Source organism: Mytilus californianus, unplaced genomic scaffold (assembly GCF_021869535.1).
Source record: "Mytilus californianus isolate M0D057914Y unplaced genomic scaffold, xbMytCali1.0.p SCAF_20, whole genome shotgun sequence".
In the NCBI taxonomy this organism is placed as follows: Eukaryota; Metazoa; Mollusca; class Bivalvia; order Mytilida; family Mytilidae; genus Mytilus; species Mytilus californianus.
In genome coordinates, this window is record NW_026262669.1 from 7,597,858 (window position 1) to 7,620,417 (window position 22,560).

At 34.8% G+C, this 22,560-nt stretch overlaps 1 protein-coding gene across 5 annotated transcripts in view; it reads left to right on the plus strand.

The window, feature by feature from the left end:
- The window catches only part of LOC127731725 (ralA-binding protein 1-like), a 44,220-nt gene extending 22,796 nt beyond the window's left edge, over positions 1 to 21,424 (plus strand). For 2 of the 5 annotated variants that reach the window (XM_052240561.1, XM_052240565.1), the window contains exons 10-16: positions 1,809 to 2,010; positions 2,674 to 3,348; positions 5,217 to 5,346; positions 11,217 to 11,375; positions 14,111 to 14,200; positions 15,487 to 15,689; positions 19,063 to 21,424. In XM_052240561.1, coding sequence (XP_052096521.1) covers positions 1,809 to 2,010; positions 2,674 to 3,348; positions 5,217 to 5,346; positions 11,217 to 11,375; positions 14,111 to 14,200; positions 15,487 to 15,689; positions 19,063 to 19,197 — 1,594 coding nt within the window. In that variant the 3' untranslated portion in view covers positions 19,198 to 21,424. Of the gene's footprint in view, positions 1 to 1,808; positions 2,011 to 2,673; positions 3,349 to 5,216; positions 5,347 to 5,985; positions 6,080 to 6,619; positions 6,714 to 8,198; positions 8,293 to 11,216; positions 11,376 to 14,110; positions 14,201 to 15,486; positions 15,690 to 19,062 lie in introns of all 5 variants that reach the window. The other 3 variants (XM_052240564.1, XM_052240562.1, XM_052240563.1) reach the window with 3 other exon arrangements.
- The last annotated feature ends 1,136 nt before the right edge of the window (positions 21,425 to 22,560 follow it).

A 22,560-nucleotide genomic window follows, 5' to 3' on the forward strand; every position in this document is an offset into this window, starting at 1 on the left:
TTACTTTGAAGCTGATCCATCATCGAAGATGGCTGCCAGCGGGAGACTTAGTTTAACATAGGACCCTATGGGAAATACATACGAATGTCTTCTTTTAGAGAACCACTGAATGGAATGAAACCAAACATGGCATGAATGTTCCTTATGAGGTTCTGACAAAGTGTTGTTACTTTGAAGCCAATCCATCATCCAAGATAGCCGCCAGCGGGGGACTTAGTTTAACATAGGACCCTATGGGAAATACATACAAATGTCTTCTTTTAAAGAACCACTGAATGGAATGAAACCAAACATGGCATACATGTTCCTTATGAGGTGCTGACCAAGTGTTGTTACTTTGAAGCCGATCCATAATCCAAGATGGTCGCCTGCAGGGGACTTAGTTTAACATAGGACTCTAAGAGAAATATTTACAAATGTCTTCTTTTAGAGAACCACTGAATGGAATGAAACCAAACTTGGCATGAATGTTCCTTATGAGGTGCTGACCAAGTGTTGTTACTTTGAAGCCGATCCATCATCCAAGATGGCCGCCAGCAGGGGACTTAGTTTAACATAGGACCCTATGGGAAATACATACAAATGTCTTCTTTTAAAGAACCACTGAATGGAATGAAACCAAACATGGCATGAATGTTCCTTTTGAGGTGCAGACCAAGTGTTGTTACTTTGAAGCCGATCCATCATCGAAGATGGCTGCCAGCGGGGGACTTAGTTTAACATAGGACCCTATGGGAAATACATATGAATGTCTTCTTTTAGAGAACCACTGAATGGAATGAAACCAAACATGGCATGAATGTTCCTTATGAAGTGCTTACCAAGTTTTGTTACTTTGAAGCTGATCCATCATCCAAGATGGCCACCAGCTGGGGACAGTGTTTAACAAAGGACCCTATGGACAATACATACAAATGTCTTCTTTTAGAGAACCACTAAATGGATTGAAACCAAACATCTCATGAATGTTCCTTATGAGGTGCTGACTAAGTGTTGTTACTTTGAAGCTGATCCTTCATCCACGATGGCCGACAGCGGGGGGACTTCCTTTAACATAAGATCCTATTGGAAATACATACAAATGCTTCTTCTAAAGGTGCACTGAATGGAATGAAACCAAACATGGCATAAATGTTTCTTATGAGGTGCTGATGAAGTGTTGCTACTTTGTTGCTGATTTACTGTACAAGATGGCCACCAGGATTTTTTATTAAATTACAGGGCCAATATTAAACCAAATTTGGCCTCACTCATTATTAGGGTATCTGTTATGATTTTAATCTATTTTAACATGATTTCCAAAACCAAAGTAGAATCAGGTGAGCGACACAGGCTCTTGAGAGCCTCTAGTTTAAGGACGTCACAATAGGAAATTCAGAAGAAATAAAAAAAAAAATAACGTCATAATTAAATTTCGACCAATCATTTGCTGAGAACAGATATTTCACTAGTGAGGAGAAATATTTTTCTCACACTGCTCAAGAAATGTGAAAATAACACAAAAATTAGAGAAATATATATATATATATATACAATAAACAGCAAAATAATCATTGATCTACACAACAAATCCAGGTGAGTGATTCTGGCTCTTAGTAGCCTCTTGTTATCTCCAGCATTTATCAACATGTTGAAATGAAAATATGGATTTGTTTACAAAGTGAAATAAAAGCATCATATTATGATTAGCAGTCCAAAGATACATCAACCTGTACACATGTGAAGGAGACATTATTGCTAGGTCAAAAATATTGATTAGCTTTATTGTATAAAAATGATTCTATTACGTATTGTCTAATTTTATATAGGTACAAGCCACCCATCAAACCAGCCCATTCCAAGTGGTCACTAGAGCTACCAGATAGTCCTGCACAGCTGGAGGAAGAGCTACTTAAACAGGAATCTTTACTGAACAGTTTACATGAACAGTTAAGAACTGGAATATCTGACCAAGACAAAGAAGAACAACTTTGGGAAGTACAAAGAGTTGTAACTCAACTGAAAAGAAAGGTAAAAAACGATTTAATTTGTAATAAAGTGAATTGAATATTATGACATTTGTTGCATTGAAATATGTATGATAATAAGATAATTAGGTTTGAAAAATTGCACATGAGTGTATACTGTATTCTGACCTACACTGACTTTTGAGAGCCAACCCTAACTTTTTTTCATTTTCATTTTTTATTTTTGTCATTTGTATTTATTATTCTTGATATCGAAAATCATCAACAAGTATCTTGTAAAACCATATTTGACTGAAAAAAAACTACTTCCACAAATGGCTACTTACAGGACCGAAATTTAGGTAAATGCAATATGGGTTCTGATCTAAACCCAGACCTCATAAGGCTATATCAATTTCATATATCCAGATTTGAAGTTCAAATAAAAAATAAACATTTTTCCGACTGACAAACATTTTTCCGACTGACAAACATTTTTTTCGACTGACAAACATTTTTTTTTTCAGAAATGTTACAGTAAACAAACACATTTTTTTTTCCTTTGCTTTCTTTTCCCCTTCTTTCTTTTTCTTTCTTTCTTTCTCTTTTTCTTTCATTTAATATAAATTTTTGGCTCAAAATTATTATAAATTCTGATGCATACAAATAAGATAAATCCGCACTATTTTCTTGTACCAAGTCAACAATTTAATTTTATTTCTTTCAGATAAAAATGGCAAGAAAAGGAAGTGATATAAAGGAGAAAAGAAAATCTGATGATGTTAAAAAATCAAAAACATCACAAGATGAAGAACTTAAATTAGAATTGAAGGAAATCCCACATAAAAAACAAGCACCTCAACCTCCATCTGAAACAGCTGGTGATCATAAACTAGACAAAGTTGAAGAACAGAATGAAGCTAGTCTGAATGACGATGAGAAAATGGAAGAGACATTTAAATCTATAGGTGATGCAGCCCAGACACAAGTTACAGTTGCTGTTATTGAGCAAAATAAGAATGAAGAAAATGATGAGTCTGAGAAAGTAGAAGAATCTCATGTTGTAGATGAAAACATAAAAGATCAGCAAGAAGTTGAAGAAAAGACTGAAGAAATAACTGGTAGTGAGGAAAAATTTGAAGAAAAACCTCCAGAAATGACTGTTATTGAGGAAAAATTTGAAGGAAAACCTTCAGAAATGACTGTTATTGAGGAAAAAGATGAAGTGGAAGATAATGAAGATGTGTCTGAAAACCAGTCTGAAGATAAAAAGATTGAAGCAGAAAAGGTACAGACTGTTAGTGAAATAGGAGAAAAGGCTGAAGAGGCAGAGCAGTTACCAGGAAATGATGAAGAGAAACAAAAATCTGCTCAAAGTTCAGATGATGAATTTGAGCAACAGGTAAAGAATGTCATAAATCAATACAGGGTGTATGACTGGAAATTTAATTACAGGTGTGTTGTCAGAACTCTGCAATATATTTAAATCATTGAGGTCATGTTTTTACTTGTGTGTATTTGCTTGAGATAAGGAACACAATTTAAATGCTGTTGTAGCTAACCTTGGGACTGTAAATTTGGTCTAAGAAAATCAAAATGTTGACTTGTCTAATTTCCACTTTTTAAGAGTAGAAATACATCTATATATATAAAGAACAAAGTTCATAACCACAGGATATTTCAAGCCAGCCAATTGCAATTTGAGAGGAGAGTCAACTATAGAAAAAACTATTTCTTTGGTTCAACATTATTGTACAAAATAATACATATCATTAACCCTTTCACCGACGAGTCCCGGTTTACCAGGATTCACGCTTCAGACAGCTGACGATGAGTCCCGTTTTACCGGGATCGGAATACCTCTTTTACATTTCCCGCTCAAAACATTGCAAACATGAGTTATCTTTCCTTGTTGATACTCAGATGAAAGTGTAAACATGGCGCTTCCGTTTGTTGAAAACCGTGTCAAAATCAGATGAAATTCACGGAATTTACGAGAATTTGAAATAAGGGAACATTTTTTTTAAAGAATATGGAAGAATTGAAGCCAGACTAGTATACTTTTTTGACATAAAGTGCCGTTTGATGTACAAAACACTTGTAATGGACATCGTTCAGTGTAAGGAATTTGTACAGCCTCATTCAATATTTTAAACTTATGCCGTTTTGGGTTAAAAAATTACGATTTTGAGTCAAAAAGTAGAATTTTGAGAATTCCACCTAAATAATGTCGAAAATTTAAAAATTTTAATTTTTTATGAAGAAACAATTATCAAAACATGAACAAAACTGTGAAAATGGTGTTAGTGAATGAAATAAAGACAAAAATAACTACACACTAGTTTTTATTGATATTTATTATGAAGATCTCCCACTTGAGTCATAGTAGCCAGGGAAGCCATTGTCTCAGAGTAGCTTCTGTTGGGGCAGCTATCGGTGAAAGGGTTAATAGTAATAATAAAAGACAATAACATACAAATATATTGATCCCTGAACAGAATATTGATCCCTAACCCATTATCCTGCTTGAATTATTTTAGCCTTTTCATAAGTTGAGAAAGAGTTGTTTTCCTTGATCTATCGGACTCCTGTATTCTTTTGAGTCAAAATATGAATATCTCGAAACATTTCTCTGGTCTGGACGACTTTGAGATAACGAAAGTTGACTATATTAGACAATCAGATGATAAAAGTATGACTGAAAAACCTGTTTGCCTATTAGTTTATTGACAAAAATAAGGAGATGTGGTTTGATTGCCAAAGAGAAAACTATCTACCACTAAGACCAAAGGACAAGGATGTAAACACTTACCAGATGGCCTTACACAATGAGCAAAACCTAAATGTAAAATAGTTTTATAGAAATCTTGGTCAAACAACAATACTTAAATTTGATGAAAGTTGTACGTACTCAAACAGTATAGCTTTAAAAGGTTTATTTACTGTTGAATCAGACCCATAGCCAGGGGGAGGGGGTTTGAAGGGTTCATACAAAAGGTTAGCCACAAATTTGAATGTACAACAAAGTACAAATTTTCTATAGGCTGGTAATCAGACTTTAACAAAACCATGAAATTAAATATCAATCAAAATACAATATTTTCTCAATCCACATAAATTGGTACACACGAAAATATATGAATCCTGAGTATAAAATTAGGAGATGTGGTATGATTGCCAATGAGACAACTATCCACCAAAGTTCAAATCAAGTGGATGTAAGCAAGTACTTTTAATCAGGAAATATAAATTCATTGGATTCTTGTTTAGGTAGAAGATATCTTAGAGCAACAAAAAGATATACAGGCTAGAGAGTTCAGTGAAGACAGTGATGCAGGAACAATAGAGGAGGATGTAGATGTAAGGGAGATAAACAAGGAAACATCAACAGAATCTACAGGTAAGATATACAGGCTAGAGAGTTCAGTGAAGACAGTGACACAGGAACTAAAGAGAAGGAAGTAGATGTAAGGGAGATAAGCAAAGAACCACCAACAGAATCTACAGGTAAGATATACAGGCTAGAGAGTTCAGTGAAGACAGTGATGCAGGAACTATAGAGAAGGAAGTAGATGTAAGGGAGATAAGCAAGGAATCATCAACAGAATCTACAGGTAAGATATACAGGCTAGAGAGTTCAGTGAAGACAGGAACTATAGAGGAGGATGTAGATGTAAGGGAGATAAGCAAGGAACCATCAACAGAATCTACAGGTAAGATATACAGGCTAGAGAGTTCAGTGAAGACAGGAACTATAGAGGAGGATGTAGATGTAAGGGAGATAAGCAAGGAACCATCAACAGAATCTACAGGTAAGATATACAGGCTAGAGAGTTCAGTGAAGACAGTGATGCAGGAACTATAGAGAAGGATGTAGATGTAAGGGAGATAAACAAGGAACCATCAACAGAATCTACAGGTAAGATATACAGGCTAGAGAGTTCAGTGAAGACAGTGATACAGGAACTATAGAGAAGGATGTAGATGTAAGGGAGATAAGCCAAGAACCATCAACAGAATCTGCAGGTAAGATATACAGGCTAGAGAGTTCAGTGAAGACAGTGATGCAGGAACTATAGAGGAGGATGTAGATGTAAGGGAGATAAGCCAAGAACCATCAACAGAATCTGCAGGTAAGATATACAGGCTAGAGAGTTCAGGTAAGACAGTGATACAGGAACTATAGAGAAGGATGTAGATGTAAGGGAGATAAACAAGGAACCATCAACAGAATCTACAGGTAAGATATACAGGCTAGAGAGTTCAGTGAAGACAGTGATACAGGAACTATAGAGAAGGATGTAGATGTAAGGGAGATAAGCAAGGAACCATCAACAGAATCTACAGGTAAGATATACAGGCTAGAGAGTTCAGTGAAGACAGTGATGCAGGAACTATAGAGAAGGATGTAGATGTAAGGGAGATAAACAAGGAACCATCAACAGAATCTGCAGGTAAGATATACAGGCTAGAGAGTTCAGTGAAGACAGGAACTATAGAGGAGGATGTAGATGTAAGGGAGATAAGCAAGGAACCATCAACAGAATCTACAGGTAAGATATACAGGCTAGAGAGTTCAGTGAAGACAGTGATGCAGGAACTATAGAGAAGGATGTAGATGTAAGGGAGATAAACAAGGAACCATCAACAGAATCTGCAGGTAAGATATACAGGCTAGAGAGTTCAGTGAAGACAGTGATGCAGGAACTATAGAGGAGGATGTAGATGTAAGGGAGATAAGCCAAGAACCATCAACAGAATCTGCAGGTAAGATATACAGGCTAGAGAGTTCAGTGAAGACAGTGATACAGGAACTATAGAGAAGGATGTAGATGTAAGGGAGATAAACAAGGAACCATCAACAGAATCTGCAGGTAAGATATACAGGCTAGAGAGTTCAGTGAAGACAGTGATGCAGGAACTATAGAGGAGGAAGTAGATGTAAGGGAGATAAGCAAAGAACCACCAACAGATTCTACAGGTAAGATATACAGGCTAGAGAGTTCAGTGAAGACAATGACACAGGAACTATAAAAGAGGATGTAGATGTAAGGGAGATAAGCAAAGAACCACCAACAGAATCTACAGGTAAGATATACAGGCTAGAGAGTTCAGTGAAGACAACGACACAGGAACTATAGAGGAGGATGTAGATTTAAGGGAGATAAGCAAGGAACCATCAACAGAATCTACAGGTAAGATATACAGGCTAGAGAGTTCAGTGAAGACAGTGATGGAGGAACTATAGAGGAGGATGTAGATGTAAGGGAGATAAGCAAGGAACCATCAACAGAATCTACAGGTAAGATATACAGGCTAGAGAGTTCAGTGAAGACAGTGACACAGGAACTAAAGAGGAGGAAGTGAATATAAGGGAGATAAGCAAGGAACCATCAACAAAGTCTACAGGTAAGATATACAGGCTAGAGAGTTCAGTGAAGACAGTGATGCAGGAACTATAGAGGAGGATGTAGATGTAAGGGAGATAAGCAAGGAAACATCAACAGAATCTACAGGTAAGATATACAGGCTAGAGAGTTCAATGAAGACAGTGATACAGGAACTATAGAGGAGGATGTAGATGTAAGGGAGATAAGCAAGGAATCATCAACAGAATCTACAGGTAAGATACAGGCTAGAGAGTTCAGTGAAGACAGGCACTATAGAGGAGGAAGTAGATGTAAGGGAGATAAGCAAGGAACCATCAACATAATCTACAGGTAAGATATACAGGCTAGAGAGTTCAGTGAAGACAGGAACTAAAGAGGAGGAAGTAGATGTAAGGGAGATAAGCAAGGAAACATCAACAGAATCTACAGGTAAGATATACAGGCTAGAGAGTTCAGTGAAGACAGGAACTATAGAGGAGGATGTAGATGTAAGGGAGATAAGCAAGGAACCATAAACAGAATCTACAGGTAAGATATACAGGCTAGAGAGTTCAATGAAGACAGTGATGCAGGAACTATAGAGGAGGATGTAGATGTAAGGGAGATAAACAAGGAAACATCAACAGAATCTACAGGTAAGATATACAGGCTAGAGAGTTCAGTGAAGACAGTGACACAGGAACTATAGAGGAGGATGTAGATGTAAGGGAGATAAACAAGGAAACATCAACAGAATCTACAGGTAAGATATACAGGCTAGAGAGTTCAGTGAAGACAGTGATGCAGGAACTATAGAGAAGGATTTAGATGTAAGGGAGATAAACAAGGAACCATCAACAGAATCTGCAGGTAAGATATACAGGCTAGAGAGTTCAGTGAAGACAGTGATGCAGGAACTATAGAGGAGGATGTAGATGTAAGGGAGATAAGCCAAGAACCATCAACAGAATCTGCAGGTAAGATATACAGGCTAGAGAGTTCAGTGAAGACAGTGATACAGGAACTATAGAGAAGGATGTAGATGTAAGGGAGATAAACAAGGAACCATCAACAGAATCTGCAGGTAAGATATACAGGCTAGAGAGTTCAGTGAAGACAGTGATGCAGGAACTATAGAGGAGGAAGTAGATGTAAGGGAGATAAGCAAAGAACCACCAACAGATTCTACAGGTAAGATATACAGGCTAGAGAGTTCAGTGAAGACAATGACACAGGAACTATAAAAGAGGATGTAGATGTAAGGGAGATAAGCAAAGAACCACCAACAGAATCTACAGGTAAGATATACAGGCTAGAGAGTTCAGTGAAGACAGTGACACAGGAACTATAGAGGAGGATGTAGATTTAAGGGAGATAAGCAAGGAACCATCAACAGAATCTACAGGTAAGATATACAGGCTAGAGAGTTCAGTGAAGACAGTGATGGAGGAACTATAGAGGAGGGTGTAGATTTAAGGGAGATAAGCAAGGAAACATCAACAGAATCTACAGGTAAGATAAACAGGCTAGAGAGTTCAGTGAAGACAGTGACACAGGAACTAAAGAGGAGGAAGTAAATATAAGGGAGATAAGCAAGGAACCATCAACAAAGTCTACAGGTAAGATATACAGGCTAGAGAGTTCAGTGAAGACAGTGATGCAGGAACTATAGAGGAGGATGTAGATGTAAGGGAGATAAGCAAGGAACCATCAACAGAATCTACAGGTAAGATATACAGGCTAGAGAGTTCAGTGAAGACAGGCACTATAGAGGAGGAAGTAGATGTAAGGGAGATAAGCAAGGAACCATCAACATAATCTACAGGTAAGATATACAGGCTAGAGAGTTCAGTGAAGACAGGAACTATAGAGGAGGAAGTAGATGTAAGGGAGATAAGCAAGGAACCATCAACATAATCTACAGGTAAGATATACAGGCTAGAGAGTTCAGTGAAGACAGGCACTATAGAGGAGGAAGTAGATGTAAGGGAGATAAGCAAGGAACCATCAACAGAATCTACAGGTAAGATATACAGGCTAGAGAGTTCAATGAAGACAGTGATACAGGAACTATAGAGGAGGATGTAGATGTAAGGGAGATAAGCAAGGAATCATCAACAGAATCTACAGGTAAGATATACAGGCTAGAGAGTTCAGTGAAGACAGGAACTATAGAGGAGGATGTAGATGTAAGGGAGATAAGCAAGGAACCATCAACAGAATCTACAGGTAAGATATACAGGCTAGAGAGTTCAGTGAAGACAGTGATGCAGGAACTATAGAGGAGGATGTAGATGTAAGGGAGATAAGCAAGGAACCATCAACAGAATCTACAGGTAAGATATACAGGCTAGAGAGTTCAATGAAGACAGTGATGCAAGAACTATAGAGGAGGATGTAGATGTAAGGGAGATAAGCAAAGAACCACCAACAGAATCCACAGGTAAGATATACAGGCTAGAGAGGTCAGTGAAGAAAGTGATGCAGGAACTATAGAGGAGGATGTAGATGTAAGGGAGATAAGCAAGGAACCATCAACAGAATCTACAGTTAAGATATACAGGCTAGAGAGTTCAATGAAGACAGTGATACAGGAACTATAGAGGAGGATGTAGATGTAAGGGAGATAAGCAAAGAACCACCAACAGAATCCACAGGTAAGATATACAGGCTAGAGAGGTCAGTGAAGACAGTGATGCAGGAACTTTAGAGGAGGATGTAGATGTAAGGGAGATAAGCAAGGAACCATCAACTGAATCTACAGGTAAGATATACAGTCTAGAGAGTTCAGTGAAGACTTGATGCAGGAACTATAGAGGAGGATGTAGCATTAGAAATAGGAAGAAAAGAGTGGCTCGCTCATTAAATTCATTCATAAAATTTATTGATTGATTGATTATTGGTGTTAAATGCCAATTTTAGCACTTTGGCAGGAAAACTAACTATCCTAGTCAATAAAGGTTAGAATAGATCTCACCTGCCATTTGAAAGTACGAACTCACTTCCTCATTAATAACAGGTTTGTGATACAGTAGTTAAACTACGTAGACCACTCATGATCAGCCAGTGAGGCCCCAATTTAGAATTGAGTTAAATATACTGTGGATTCATTTATTTTCGTGGGTACAGATTTTCATTGATTGAAGAAAACTTGCATTTTCTTCGATATTTGATTTCATGGTTGTGCCAAAGTCTGCATACAATTTGAAATTCAATTATTTAAATTTGTGGTTCACCTGTAACCACGGAATCCATGAAAACTGGTCTCCCACGAATAATAATGATTCCACAGTACATGGTTTATAAACTGATTTAAATGTTCAGTCATTATCAATGCTGATATTGTTTTTCTCATCATCATTATCGTAAATGTTTCATTGATCGTTTGATAACGTTTTTTTTTTCATTGGTGCCTTTGATTTTGGCACTATAATGAAAAATGACTACATTAAAAATATCCCTATTTTTGTCTTTGGGTATACTAATGAAGGTAAATCCAGAAAAAATGCTTTAGACTAGTGACATTTATAATATGTTTTTACAGTATTTAAAAAAAGGATCTTTAGTTAAGATTTGTTTTCAGTCAAGTTTACTTCCTTAAAGTTGTAAACATGTTGTATTCCCTGAGTACAGTATACCACTAAACGGCTGGTTTATAATGGCATATCAATTGTTTGAATTGTAGAATATTCAATACTCCATACAAAAAGAATATCTGGCCATACCTCTTTTCTTTTGACTACTAGACCTGCATGGAAGTTGGTATATTTTTGATTGGGCTTTGTTAAGAAGCTTCATATCAAGTTGGAACTCAGATTTTTAGACATGACCAAAGTCCTGGAAATCCAGCACAACTCTGTATCCAATTACACACCATATTAGTTTATTTTTCACTTTGCAGTTGATGCAGATGCCACAGATTCTACTGAGGCAGTTCAAGATCTTAAAGAGGAAGTTCAGGATGAAGTGAAATCACATCTCCCACAACAGTCCCTAACTGAACAAGTGACTACTGCTGAACAAGATGTGGCTGAGTTTATAAATGTTCAGGAGTCTGACAGTATGTATGATGTAGATTTTATATATTGTTGTTTTCATAAGGTACAGGTATCACATAATACCAGCAATTTATTATTTTCTAGGTTCATTGGTAAATGTTAATATTTCATGGTACATGTATGTATAAAACAACAAGAGACCAAATGACGGCAGGCCCAGATTCATCTGACCGTGACATCATTTCCATGGTTCATTCATGTCATAAGTCAATGTTAGTTTTTATGGTTAGGCTCTTTTCTCAGATACTGTAATCAATAGATAAACTGAATTTGGGGTATGGATTTATTGTAATGTGTACATGTCTGTCTTACAGGCTGCATCTTATCTTGACCACATTCTCATTGTTCATTGGTCAATATTAAGTTTTCCTTGTTTGTTTGGTTTTTATGCCCCTGCGACAAAATGTTGAGGGGCATATTAATTTGCCCCTGTCTGTCCGTCTGGATATCTCCTCCTACAGTTTTTGAGCTACAGCTTGAATATTTTGTAGGATGTTTGTACACACAATGGAATTGTGCATGTCACAGGATTTTGATTTTTTTTCAAATATTCTCAAAATGCCAGGTTTTGGACTTTGTCATTTTTGTTGTTCTAAAAGACAGAAAGGGGGATGTTAGATATTCACAAAAACCTGTAGTTGGACTTCATTTCTTTCTCACTTGCTATATAATTGAAAACATAGTTTGTATTACTACCGTTTTAAGTCCCTAATGCAATAAAAAAGATAAAGGGCCAAGTGAGCTTTTCTCATCACTTTGCGTCCGTCGTGCGTCGAAGTCGTCTGTCGTCACTAACTTTTACAAAAATCTTCTTCTCTGAAACTAAAGGACCAAATTTAAACAAACTTTGCCACAATCATCATTGGGGTAACTTGTTTAAAAAAATGTGTCTGATGACCCTGTCTGTCTACCAAGATGGCCGACATGGCTAAAAATAGAATGTAGGGGTAAAATGCAAGTTTTGTCTATTATTTCGAAAACCGTTATAAATAGAGAAAATCTGAAATGTTCAGAATGTTGAGCTCAACCAATTGTTCATATACGTCAAAACTGTCAGACGACTTCTTATAGGAGTAATTGCCCTTAAATGACAAATTTTACCATTGTTTTTCATTTTTGCCTATTATCTTAAAAACAATAATAGATAGAGAGAAACCTTAAAATGCAAAAATAATCAGCAAGACAAGTTCTACAAATAAGTCTCATGGTCGAAATCATCAGTCGACTCCTTATTAGAGTTATTGCCCTTTGATGACGATTCTTACCAATTTTTTGCGTTTTTGCTATGTATGTTAAAAAAAAAAAAAATAGATATATAGAAACTTAAATAAGCAAAAGTGATCAGCAAGACAAGATCTTCAATTGAGACATTATGGAGGAAATCGTCTGACGACTCTTTATTGGAGTTATTGCCTTTTAATGACGATTTTTACCATTTTTTTTGCGTTTTGCTTTACATCTAAAAAATTATAATAGATAGACACTTTAAATCACAAATATGATCAGCAAGGCAAGATCTCCTAACAAGTCAAATTTGGCTGATATAGTTAGTAAAATTGAGAATGGAAATGGGGAATGTGTCAAAGAGACAACAACCCGACCATAGAGCAGACAACAGCTGAAGGCCACCAATAGGTCTTCAATGCAGCGAGAAACTCCAGCACCCGGAGGCATCCTTCAGCTGGCCCCTAAACAAAAAAGGTATACTAGTTCAGTGATAATGGACGTCATACTAAACTCCAAATTATAAACAGGAAACTAAAATTTAAAATGATACAAGACTAACGAAGGCCAGAGGCTCCTGACTTGGGACAGGCGCAAAAATGCGGCGGGGTTAAACATGTTTTTGAGATCTCAACCCTCCCCCTATACCTCTAGCCAATGTAGAAAAAACAAACGCACAACAGTACGACTGTCACTATAGGAGTGATTGCCCTTAAATAAGGATTTGTTTTACCCTCTTTGGTGTTATGAGCAATTGCTTACATCCACTTCATTTGAACTTTGGTGGATAGTTGTCTCATTGGCAATCATACCACATCTCCTTATTTTTATAAAAACTAAAGAAGATAGCTATAGAAGGACACTAAACAGACTAAATGATCAGCAATACAACATGTACAAGATGAACAAAACAGAGATTTTTGTCATGAATTCTATTCTCGCCTACAATGTTGGAGAGAGTCCTTTGTTGAATATGCACATAGACCAAGGTGAGCGACACAGGCTCTTTAGAGTCTCTAGTTTAGTATTGTCAAATATTTAATCAATAACGGGAAGTTGAACTTGGTGGCATCATTTGTGTCTTACAGACAACACAACATGGGGCATCGTCCATATCTAGTTAAGATACCATTAGCATTAGTTATAGGTGTATCTACATTTGATGTATGGAATGATTGTAAGGTGTACCTGTTTGTCTGGTGAGGTTCATCTCACCTTGACCCCATTCAATCCAGATCAGAAATTTCAGCATGTGCGCTCTTAACTTGATCTTTTATTTTCTGAAAGCACATTGACAGAGATATTGTCTCCTATTTTGCTTTATAATCTATTGTTTACTTTTTTTCGGTTCACACACAAGTGCTTTTTCCATGTATAGTACATACAAAATCTGACAATTATGCACATCCTGTAGCTAGAAAAAAAGCTTGGTGACCCATATTTTTGATAATATTTTTGAAAATACTTAGAAAAATTCTCCCACATCTACCTTAAGTACATTTATTTTCTTTAGCTGTGTTCATGGAGGAAGATGAAGAATTGGTTGAACTACAAGAAGAAGAACACAGAGTAAAATTGGAGGAGGAAGAACTTATAGCTATTGGTAATGTTCTGTTTTATTGTCCTACTGTGTATGAACTAGTGCCTACACCTATGCACAGGGATTTTTTTGTTTTAGATATGTGCTTCTTTCCAGTATGTTCTTTTTGACCGTGCCTGATTTGGTGGTGTTACATCTTACAAAATCTATCCAAATTATTTTTGCAAAGAATTCCGCTCAAGCCGGTGCTAGGTGCTGTCTTAGATTTGCAGTGAGGTGAGAGGTTTGTTTTGCTTCATATTGAAGGCCTCACTGTGACTTTGAGATGAAGAACAGCAATAAAAGCGCTGTTCCTTTGCTTTTTGTGTGTTTTTTGCTGTGCATATACTGCTTTTGTGTTATAGATGGATACCCCATATCCTTTGTTTTTCTAGATATAAAGTTATTGGGTGATCATTAATCATTGTTAATTAGACAGCAACCCTAATTAATGGAATTTAAAACCAGAAAAAATCATTTTAAAGACAATTTACAGTTTTTAAATAAAGAAAATCAGTATGACAAGATATCCCTTAATATCTCCAGTGTTTTTTGCAGTATACTTATTAGATGATGATAGCTGCTTAACGACCTGTGGCAAATTAAATACATATTCAGGACAAGAACATGCTATTATAATATGAATATGACCCCTGTTTTGTACTAGATCGACACGATGAGTCAAATTCTTAATGTGCTAATTAACAAGGTAACAGTCTACAGGAAGACATGTTACACATTGTTCTGACTCCAAGTTGACCATCCCTTGCTCTGACTCCTTAATGCCAAGTGCTTAGCAGAGAAACAGCAAATGGCAATTTTAAAGTCTTTGGTTTGACCCAACCGGGTTTTTCGAACCCAGGATGTCTTGAGTATAAGATGATATTATATTATTACTCATTATACTTGGCTGGCTTATGATCTATGCATGTTCATGTGAGCCTCTAGTTTCATAAATGGTCCACTGATATTGTCCTAAATTTGAAATAACTGATGTACAAAGTATATTTTATCATTGAAACATACTGTTGCTGTTTATTCGTATGTGTCTGCATAGAAATCCACATCAAGTAATTTGCACTTAAAACAAAGTTATGTTTTACAGAGGGTTGCCTATAATTGCTTACATCCACTTTATTTGAACTCGGTTGGATAGTTGACTCATTGGCAATTATACCATATCTCCTTATTTTTATATTAAGTAGATTTTATCATTGTATACTGTTACTGTACATATTTTATTTGTATGAGTCTGCATATAGAATTCCACTTCAAATGATCAACTCTTACGACAATGTTATGTTTTACAGAGGGTGAACTCAGAACCAAAATAGAGACGGAGAAGAACGAGATAGATAGATTACAACAAGAGATTACAGAGTTACAATATCTACGTCAGGACTCAGACCTGGAGGAGTACAGCTCTACATCAGACTCCAGCTCTGATAGTGAGGATGAGGAAGATCTACAAGAAATACTCAATGATCTGTTGGAGGACAATGAATCGCTAGAGGTAATTATTTAAATATGTACAATAATATTATTTTCGTTTGACAACTAATGCTTTTGTATAGGGACATATGGTTGGAATCCCCCTTTTTGTTTGACAACTAATGCTTTTGTATAGGGACATACGGTTGGAACCCCCCCCCCCCCCCCTTTTTATATGACTTTCATGTGTTGGAACCCCCTCTTCCTTTTAAAATGTATGGATCCGCACTTGTTATTAGTATATTGGTATGAAGATACTATATGTGGTTAAAAGGGTAAATATTGAGGTAAGATTTAAATAAATTAAGACTCACCAATATGCAAGTAGCAAGCGTGACCAGACAAACAATTAAATCAAATAGGCTCGCAGAATGTCTCATATCATGTGCACATGTAAAAAAACAGATATCCTCTACATTGTTTATCTGAGTTCATATTTCCCAAAACTTTTCGTTTTTATAGCCTGTATGCATGTTTCTTGTTTGTGTTGTAGTTTTGGTTTATTTTTAGTGTGTTTTATTGGGTTTTTTCTCTCTCTTGTCCTCAGGGTTTTAATTTGACTCAGATGGTACTGTATCTTCTGATGTATTTACAATTGTAAAATTTTAAATAAAAAATTAAAAAACCGTTTGAGTTATCCAACTGACATTTGACTGAACCCTTGTTTATTTATGAACTAAAAAATACAAGATGTTCATCTTTTTCAGACCTTCCAGTATTGGATCTTTTTTTTTAATTTAACAACTTAAAGCATAAATTAAGTAAATTGGGGTAAAAATTCAGTGCCAAAGCATTGATTTTTACTTTTGTTCTTTGCATAATGCATTATTGAATGGATAAAATCATTACTCAAATTGTTGTAGAAGAATTCTTCCAGGCAGGTGAACAAACTACAGTTGATCTCTTAGATATCCACCCTATTCCATATTCAAACAAGTAAATGTACCTAGCATCTGCTCATGCTAAAATATTTTTTTTGAAAAAATAAAAATCCCTTACTAACCAAGTTTACTATTTTTTAGAATTTCCCTAAGGTTACATACTGGTAAAACAACTTCATTTTGTTGTCCTTGCATAAAATATAGGCAACATGTTGCCATAACAAATATCAGGTTTCTTTTGAAGAAAGATCCTATCCTTTTAAACCTGCAATTAAATACTCTGAAATTTATAAAAGGTAGGATATTGAATGATTAAAGTTAGAAATTGTTTGTTGTAGAATTCATGTAAAACTGATTTATGTGACAAAGGTAATGAGCCATCATTACATTATTCAGTTACTCACATTATCATTAAATCTAGCATGTACCATACTTAAAATATTATTCTTTTTGCAATATTTGAAATACCGCTGGATTGACAACAACACTTTAGTGAACTGCAAGTTTTATTGTGTCGACTAGTTTCGCCGATTAGATCGGCTTCTTCAGGACAAATTATATAGAAATTACAATCCCTGAAGTATAAAAAAATGGTATCTAAATTTTAACGTCATAATGTGTTTACTCCATTGTCTTTGTTGTTCCTGGTTACCAATGTATGAATGAATTGAAAGAAATACAAATGTATGTACATAAAGGTAGTAAATTAAAATTACCTTGTTGGTAACCAGGAACAACAAAGACAATGGAGTAAACACATTATGATGTTAAAATTAAGATACCATTTTTTTATTCTTCAGGGATTGTAATTTCTATATAATTTGTCCTGAAGACGCCGATCTAATCGGCGAAACTAGTCGACACAATAAAACTTGCAGTTCACTAAAGTGTTGTTGTCAATCCAGCGGTATTTTATTTAATTATTTTTATTGACAACCCTGCATACCATCGGGTATCCTCTTTGGTGACTCTACCTTCACTTCACCACAAAGTCGTTGGTTCAGCAGCTTCTTATTTTTGCAATATTTTTATTTATAATAAGCAGGATGGTTACATTACATTAAGCCATAACCTATAACATTTCCATACTACGTCTGATAATTCCTATAAAGAACTCTTGTAAATTTATTGTCAAACAATCAAAGACAAGGTCACAGCAGCTAGTCTGTCTAGTCATAGATTAAAATTTGTGTAAAATGTTTGGTTCTGGATGTCACCTTTGAACTATTTTTTTTATATCAAATTAGGTTTGATAATGGCCCATTGCATGAGGAAAAAGTCCTTTAATTTTGGGGTTACTAGGTCAAGGTCAAGTTCACAGCAGCAACTGGTAGACTCACATTCTGCCATAATTCTAGTTTCCATTTTATCTTTTCAACCAAAAAAGAATGTCCCTTACAAAAACAAGACCTCTTGTAGATTTTTTTTAGTCAGTTGGTTAAAGATCAAGGTCACAATACCTATTCCCCAACATTAATACATTGTAATATGAATTGTCAGCAGATTTTCTAGTTTTCATCACCAAAACTCCAAATTTCTTAACCGATATAAAATCTGTTTCTCCTACTACAAAAACATATGGATAATTTTTTTTATTTTATAAATCTGACCTGTTCAATATTTATAATCACATGTCTATTCTCTATTATCATAAATATTAAACATAGTACTATCACTTTTATGTACACAACAGTAAATAAATTTCATTATTATCTTATTTGTTGTGCCATATACACTTATATCAGTAATGCTTAAATAATGATGGGCAAAAGAGGCTAAGATACCAAAGGGACAATCAAATTTAATATGTAAAAAAGAATTGGACAACAACATGGAAAAAGTGAAAAAAAATTACAACAAAAAAAAAGTCTATAAAATACTTCATAAAAAATAGAGAATGAGCAACACTTATAAAAATAAGAAGATGTGGGGTATGGTTGCCAATGAGACAACTCTCTGCCAGAAACCAAATGATGTAGAAGTAACAACCATAGGACACTGTATGGCCTTCAACAATGAGCAAAGCCCATACCACATAGTCCGATATAAAAGGCCCCAAAACGACATATGTAAAACAATTCAAACCTTTACCCTTCCAAAAACTGGAGGTGATTTCAGGTGCTCTGGAAAGTAAGCAGATTCTGCTCTGCATGTGTAACCATTTGTGTTGCTATTACAAATTTCAGCAAACTTTAGAACCATGTGTTATTCATACTAGAAAAATCCTATCCATAATTTGTCTGAAAAAAACCCATGATACTTTCACAAACTCTGAATCTGCAGAACATACATAGACTGAACTGTAGGGGGATTTAAAAAAAGTTATGAATAAGGGAATTTGGAATAGCTGACAAACATCATGGCGCAGAAAAATTGGTTCTGTTAATGATATTAATTGAGAATTTCATCAACATCACCGCCACATGCATGTTTAAAAAAAAACTTCTGTCAGAATTGTATGATCTTAATTTCTAAATTGTTATAGTCTTAAATGGGCTTCAATCTATATTTCAGAAGAAGAATGCTGATTTGTGCAATAAAATTCATGAAGAAAGGATGATTTGTTTAGCAGTCAAAGTTCAAATACGAATGTTGCAGCAAAAACAATTGGAAAGTTCTGGAGATTTGGAGAAAGACTTATTATGGTGATTTTTATGTTCAGAATAAGGGTATATATATGTATATGTCACTGATTGGGCATAGAAGAACGTTGGAAAGGTGCTCCAAGCATTCTATAAGAGGCATTAGTAGTAAATACTGTAAAACTAAAATGATTATTTATTATTGTGACTCATTTACAACCATCCTTAATGAAAGATTAGGTAATGTATATTTACTTAAATATGTCATGTCCAAATGTTTAATTTGTGGTTTTCAATTGGTAAAAAGAAATTCAATGTGGTGTTGTAACTAATTTTCATAGCATATGAAAACAGGTTACCATTTTGAAGTATGTGTCACCATTCATGTATGGTAATCTACGTGTAAATCCTTTACTATCTGATTAATTCTATTGGGTATTAATCATTATTTAATATGAATATATATCTATACTAACTTTAAATAGAAGAGTTGAATGCAGGTTTGGTATGGTCAGTAAGTTTTCAAAAATAAGTTAGCAATTGACGTAACATATTTAAAGCAAGAAGCATGTCTACACTACATGCATTTTTTTCCAAAATCTGAATGCTGCATGTTCTTGATAAAAAACATTAGGTAGTAGGACAACACTATCATAAAAAGAAAGTGGAGTTTTTGTCGAGTCTGCGACTTTTGCCGCAAAAGCGACACATAGCGATCCTACATGTCATCGGCGGCGGCGGCCACAAATATTCACTCTGTGGTTAAAGTTTTTAAAATTTTAATAACTTTCTTTAACTATCCTGGATTTCTACCAAACTTCGACAGAAGCTTGTTCATGATCATAAGATAGTATCCAGAAGTAAATTTTGTAAAAAAAAAATCCTGTTTATCCGTATTTTACTTATAAAATGAAATGGACTTAGTTTTTCTGCCAGTTAAAATTACATTCACTCTGTGGTTAAAGTTTTTAAAATTTTAATAACTTTCTTAAACTATCCTGGATTTGTACCAAACTTGGACATAAGCTAGTTTATGACAAAAGCTAGTATCTAGAAGGAAATTTTGTAAAAATTTATTTCATGTTTTTCCGTTAAAGTTAAAGTTTTTAAAACATTTTTTAGATTCATAAACCATCCTGGATTTTTTGCAAACTTGGATGGAAGCTTCTTACAATCAAAAGATAGTATCTAGAGGAAAATTTTTTATAATTTTTTCCCCTTTTCTTATGAGCCTGCGACTAACAGCAAAAGTAGGCGAGACTCTGGGTTCTGCGGAACCCTTATGAATTTTTATGAATCAGATGTTATAAATCAAAACGGTAATAAAATGTTGATATATCTTCTTTTCTATCTGCATAAATATATGTATATATGTAAATTATACCTGCAGCAAAAGTTCAATTTAAATTATAAATTTATAAATGATTTTGATTTTATTGTGAATGTTAAAAATCTCTTTTTCCAAGTCTAGTCTTGAATTTGAGTACAACATCTATATTATTTGTATTTACAAATTTAGTTCGAATTATATTATATGCATTAAAAAATGCACACACAGGTTTCGAAATTTACAGCATCATGTTAATTAACACATGTATTAATTTTGATTTGACCTTTAAAACAGTTGTGAAAATGATGTTGGGTGAATGCACGCGAGGCAACCATGTGGTAAAACATGGAGATTGGAAAAATGTGTTTATAATTAATTTATAATTGTTTAGTGTATGACTTTTTGTAGTTTGTCCTTAACAATTACAAAAAGCTGTTATTTATTTTTGAACTTTATTTTTTGCAAGTTCAATATATATTAATGAATAAATATTTGAAGGTGAATGTCTACATTTTTACATTATGTAATTATTATATTGATAGTGCTATTATAATATAAATCATTCCAAGTAACGATTATATGGAAGCTTTACTATCTTAAGATAATATTTTGATATCTGAATGGGATCATGGAAATATAAATTGATTAGATTGAAACAGGGATAAAGGGGAGGGAACCCAGCCCTAATGGAGATATGAACTAGAAGCAGTAGATAAAAGAGGGGGGACCAAGGAGAAAAAAAGCAATTTAATGTAGGAAAAAAAACTGTTCTATGGGTAAAGATAAAAATGACCAAACACTGTAGCTTAAATGTTGGTGTTAGGTTTAAATGTAAATTTTTAGTATTTATCTCAAAAACACAAAAATAACTTGCATTTGGTATTGTGTGTGCAATATTTTGTATTATTTACTGTATATTACTTGTATGCAGATTATATTGTGCTAATAAGAAATACAATAAAGACTTCATTTTATTAATCAGCTGAATAATTTCAAATGAAACTATCAGTAACTTTGTTCATATTAGATGTCAATCTAGGTTTCATACAATTCCTAAAATTTGCATGTGCCTGTTCATAAGCACAGTATACAATAATTGTTTACTATTTATGCCCAGGCTACGATATTGTCAGTCATGTTGTATTCTGGTCTGTGTGTCTGTCTGTTTTTAAATCTTCAGTCCCACATCAGGCGAAAGTATTGGTTTAAAGTAGTTTACCATGAAGCTTTGGTTACATCAGCTTCAAATTTATTTGTTGGTGAGTCTGGGTGGCAAATAAACATTTATTCTTGTTTTAACATGTGTTTTTTGTTTTCGAGTTGACTAGTCATTTTTAACAAAAAGACTTATTGGCAAGCCTAAAGAAGGTTTACATTAATCTCAGTTAGAAAATTTGTAAGCTAAATATTCGATGTAGTATATGAGGATTATTAACTTTAAGAAATTCTGCATTTATTTAAATTGTATTGAATGGATAGTTCATACTATTTATGAAATCCAATGATCATTGCACTAGGAACCAGTTACTGATTTTTGTCGAGCCTGCGACTTTTGTCGCAGAAAGCTCGACATAGGGATAGTGATCCGGCGGAGGCGGCTACGGCGACGGCGGCGTTAGCTAACTTCTTAAAAGCTTTATATTTTAGAAGGTGGAAGGTCTGGATGCTTCATACTTTGTATATGGATGCCTCATGTTACGAAGTTTCCGTCAGTCACATGTCCAATGTCCTTGACCTCATTTTCATGGTTCAGTGACTACTTGAAAAAAAAAGTTAAGATTTTTTGTAATGTTAGATTCTCTCTTATTATAAGTAATAGGATAACTATATTTGGTATGTGCGTACCTTGCAAGGTCCTCATGCCCGTCAGACAGTTTTCACTTGACCTCGACCTCATTTCATGGATCAGTGAACAAGGTTAAGTTTTGGTGGTCAAGTCCATATCTCAGATACTATAAGCAATAGGTCTAGTATATTCGGTGTATGGAAGGACTGTAAGGTGTACATGTCCAACTGGCAGGTGTCATCTGACCTTGACCTCATTTTCATGGTTCAGTGGTTATAGTTAAGTTTTTGTGTTTTAGTCTGTTTTTCTTATAC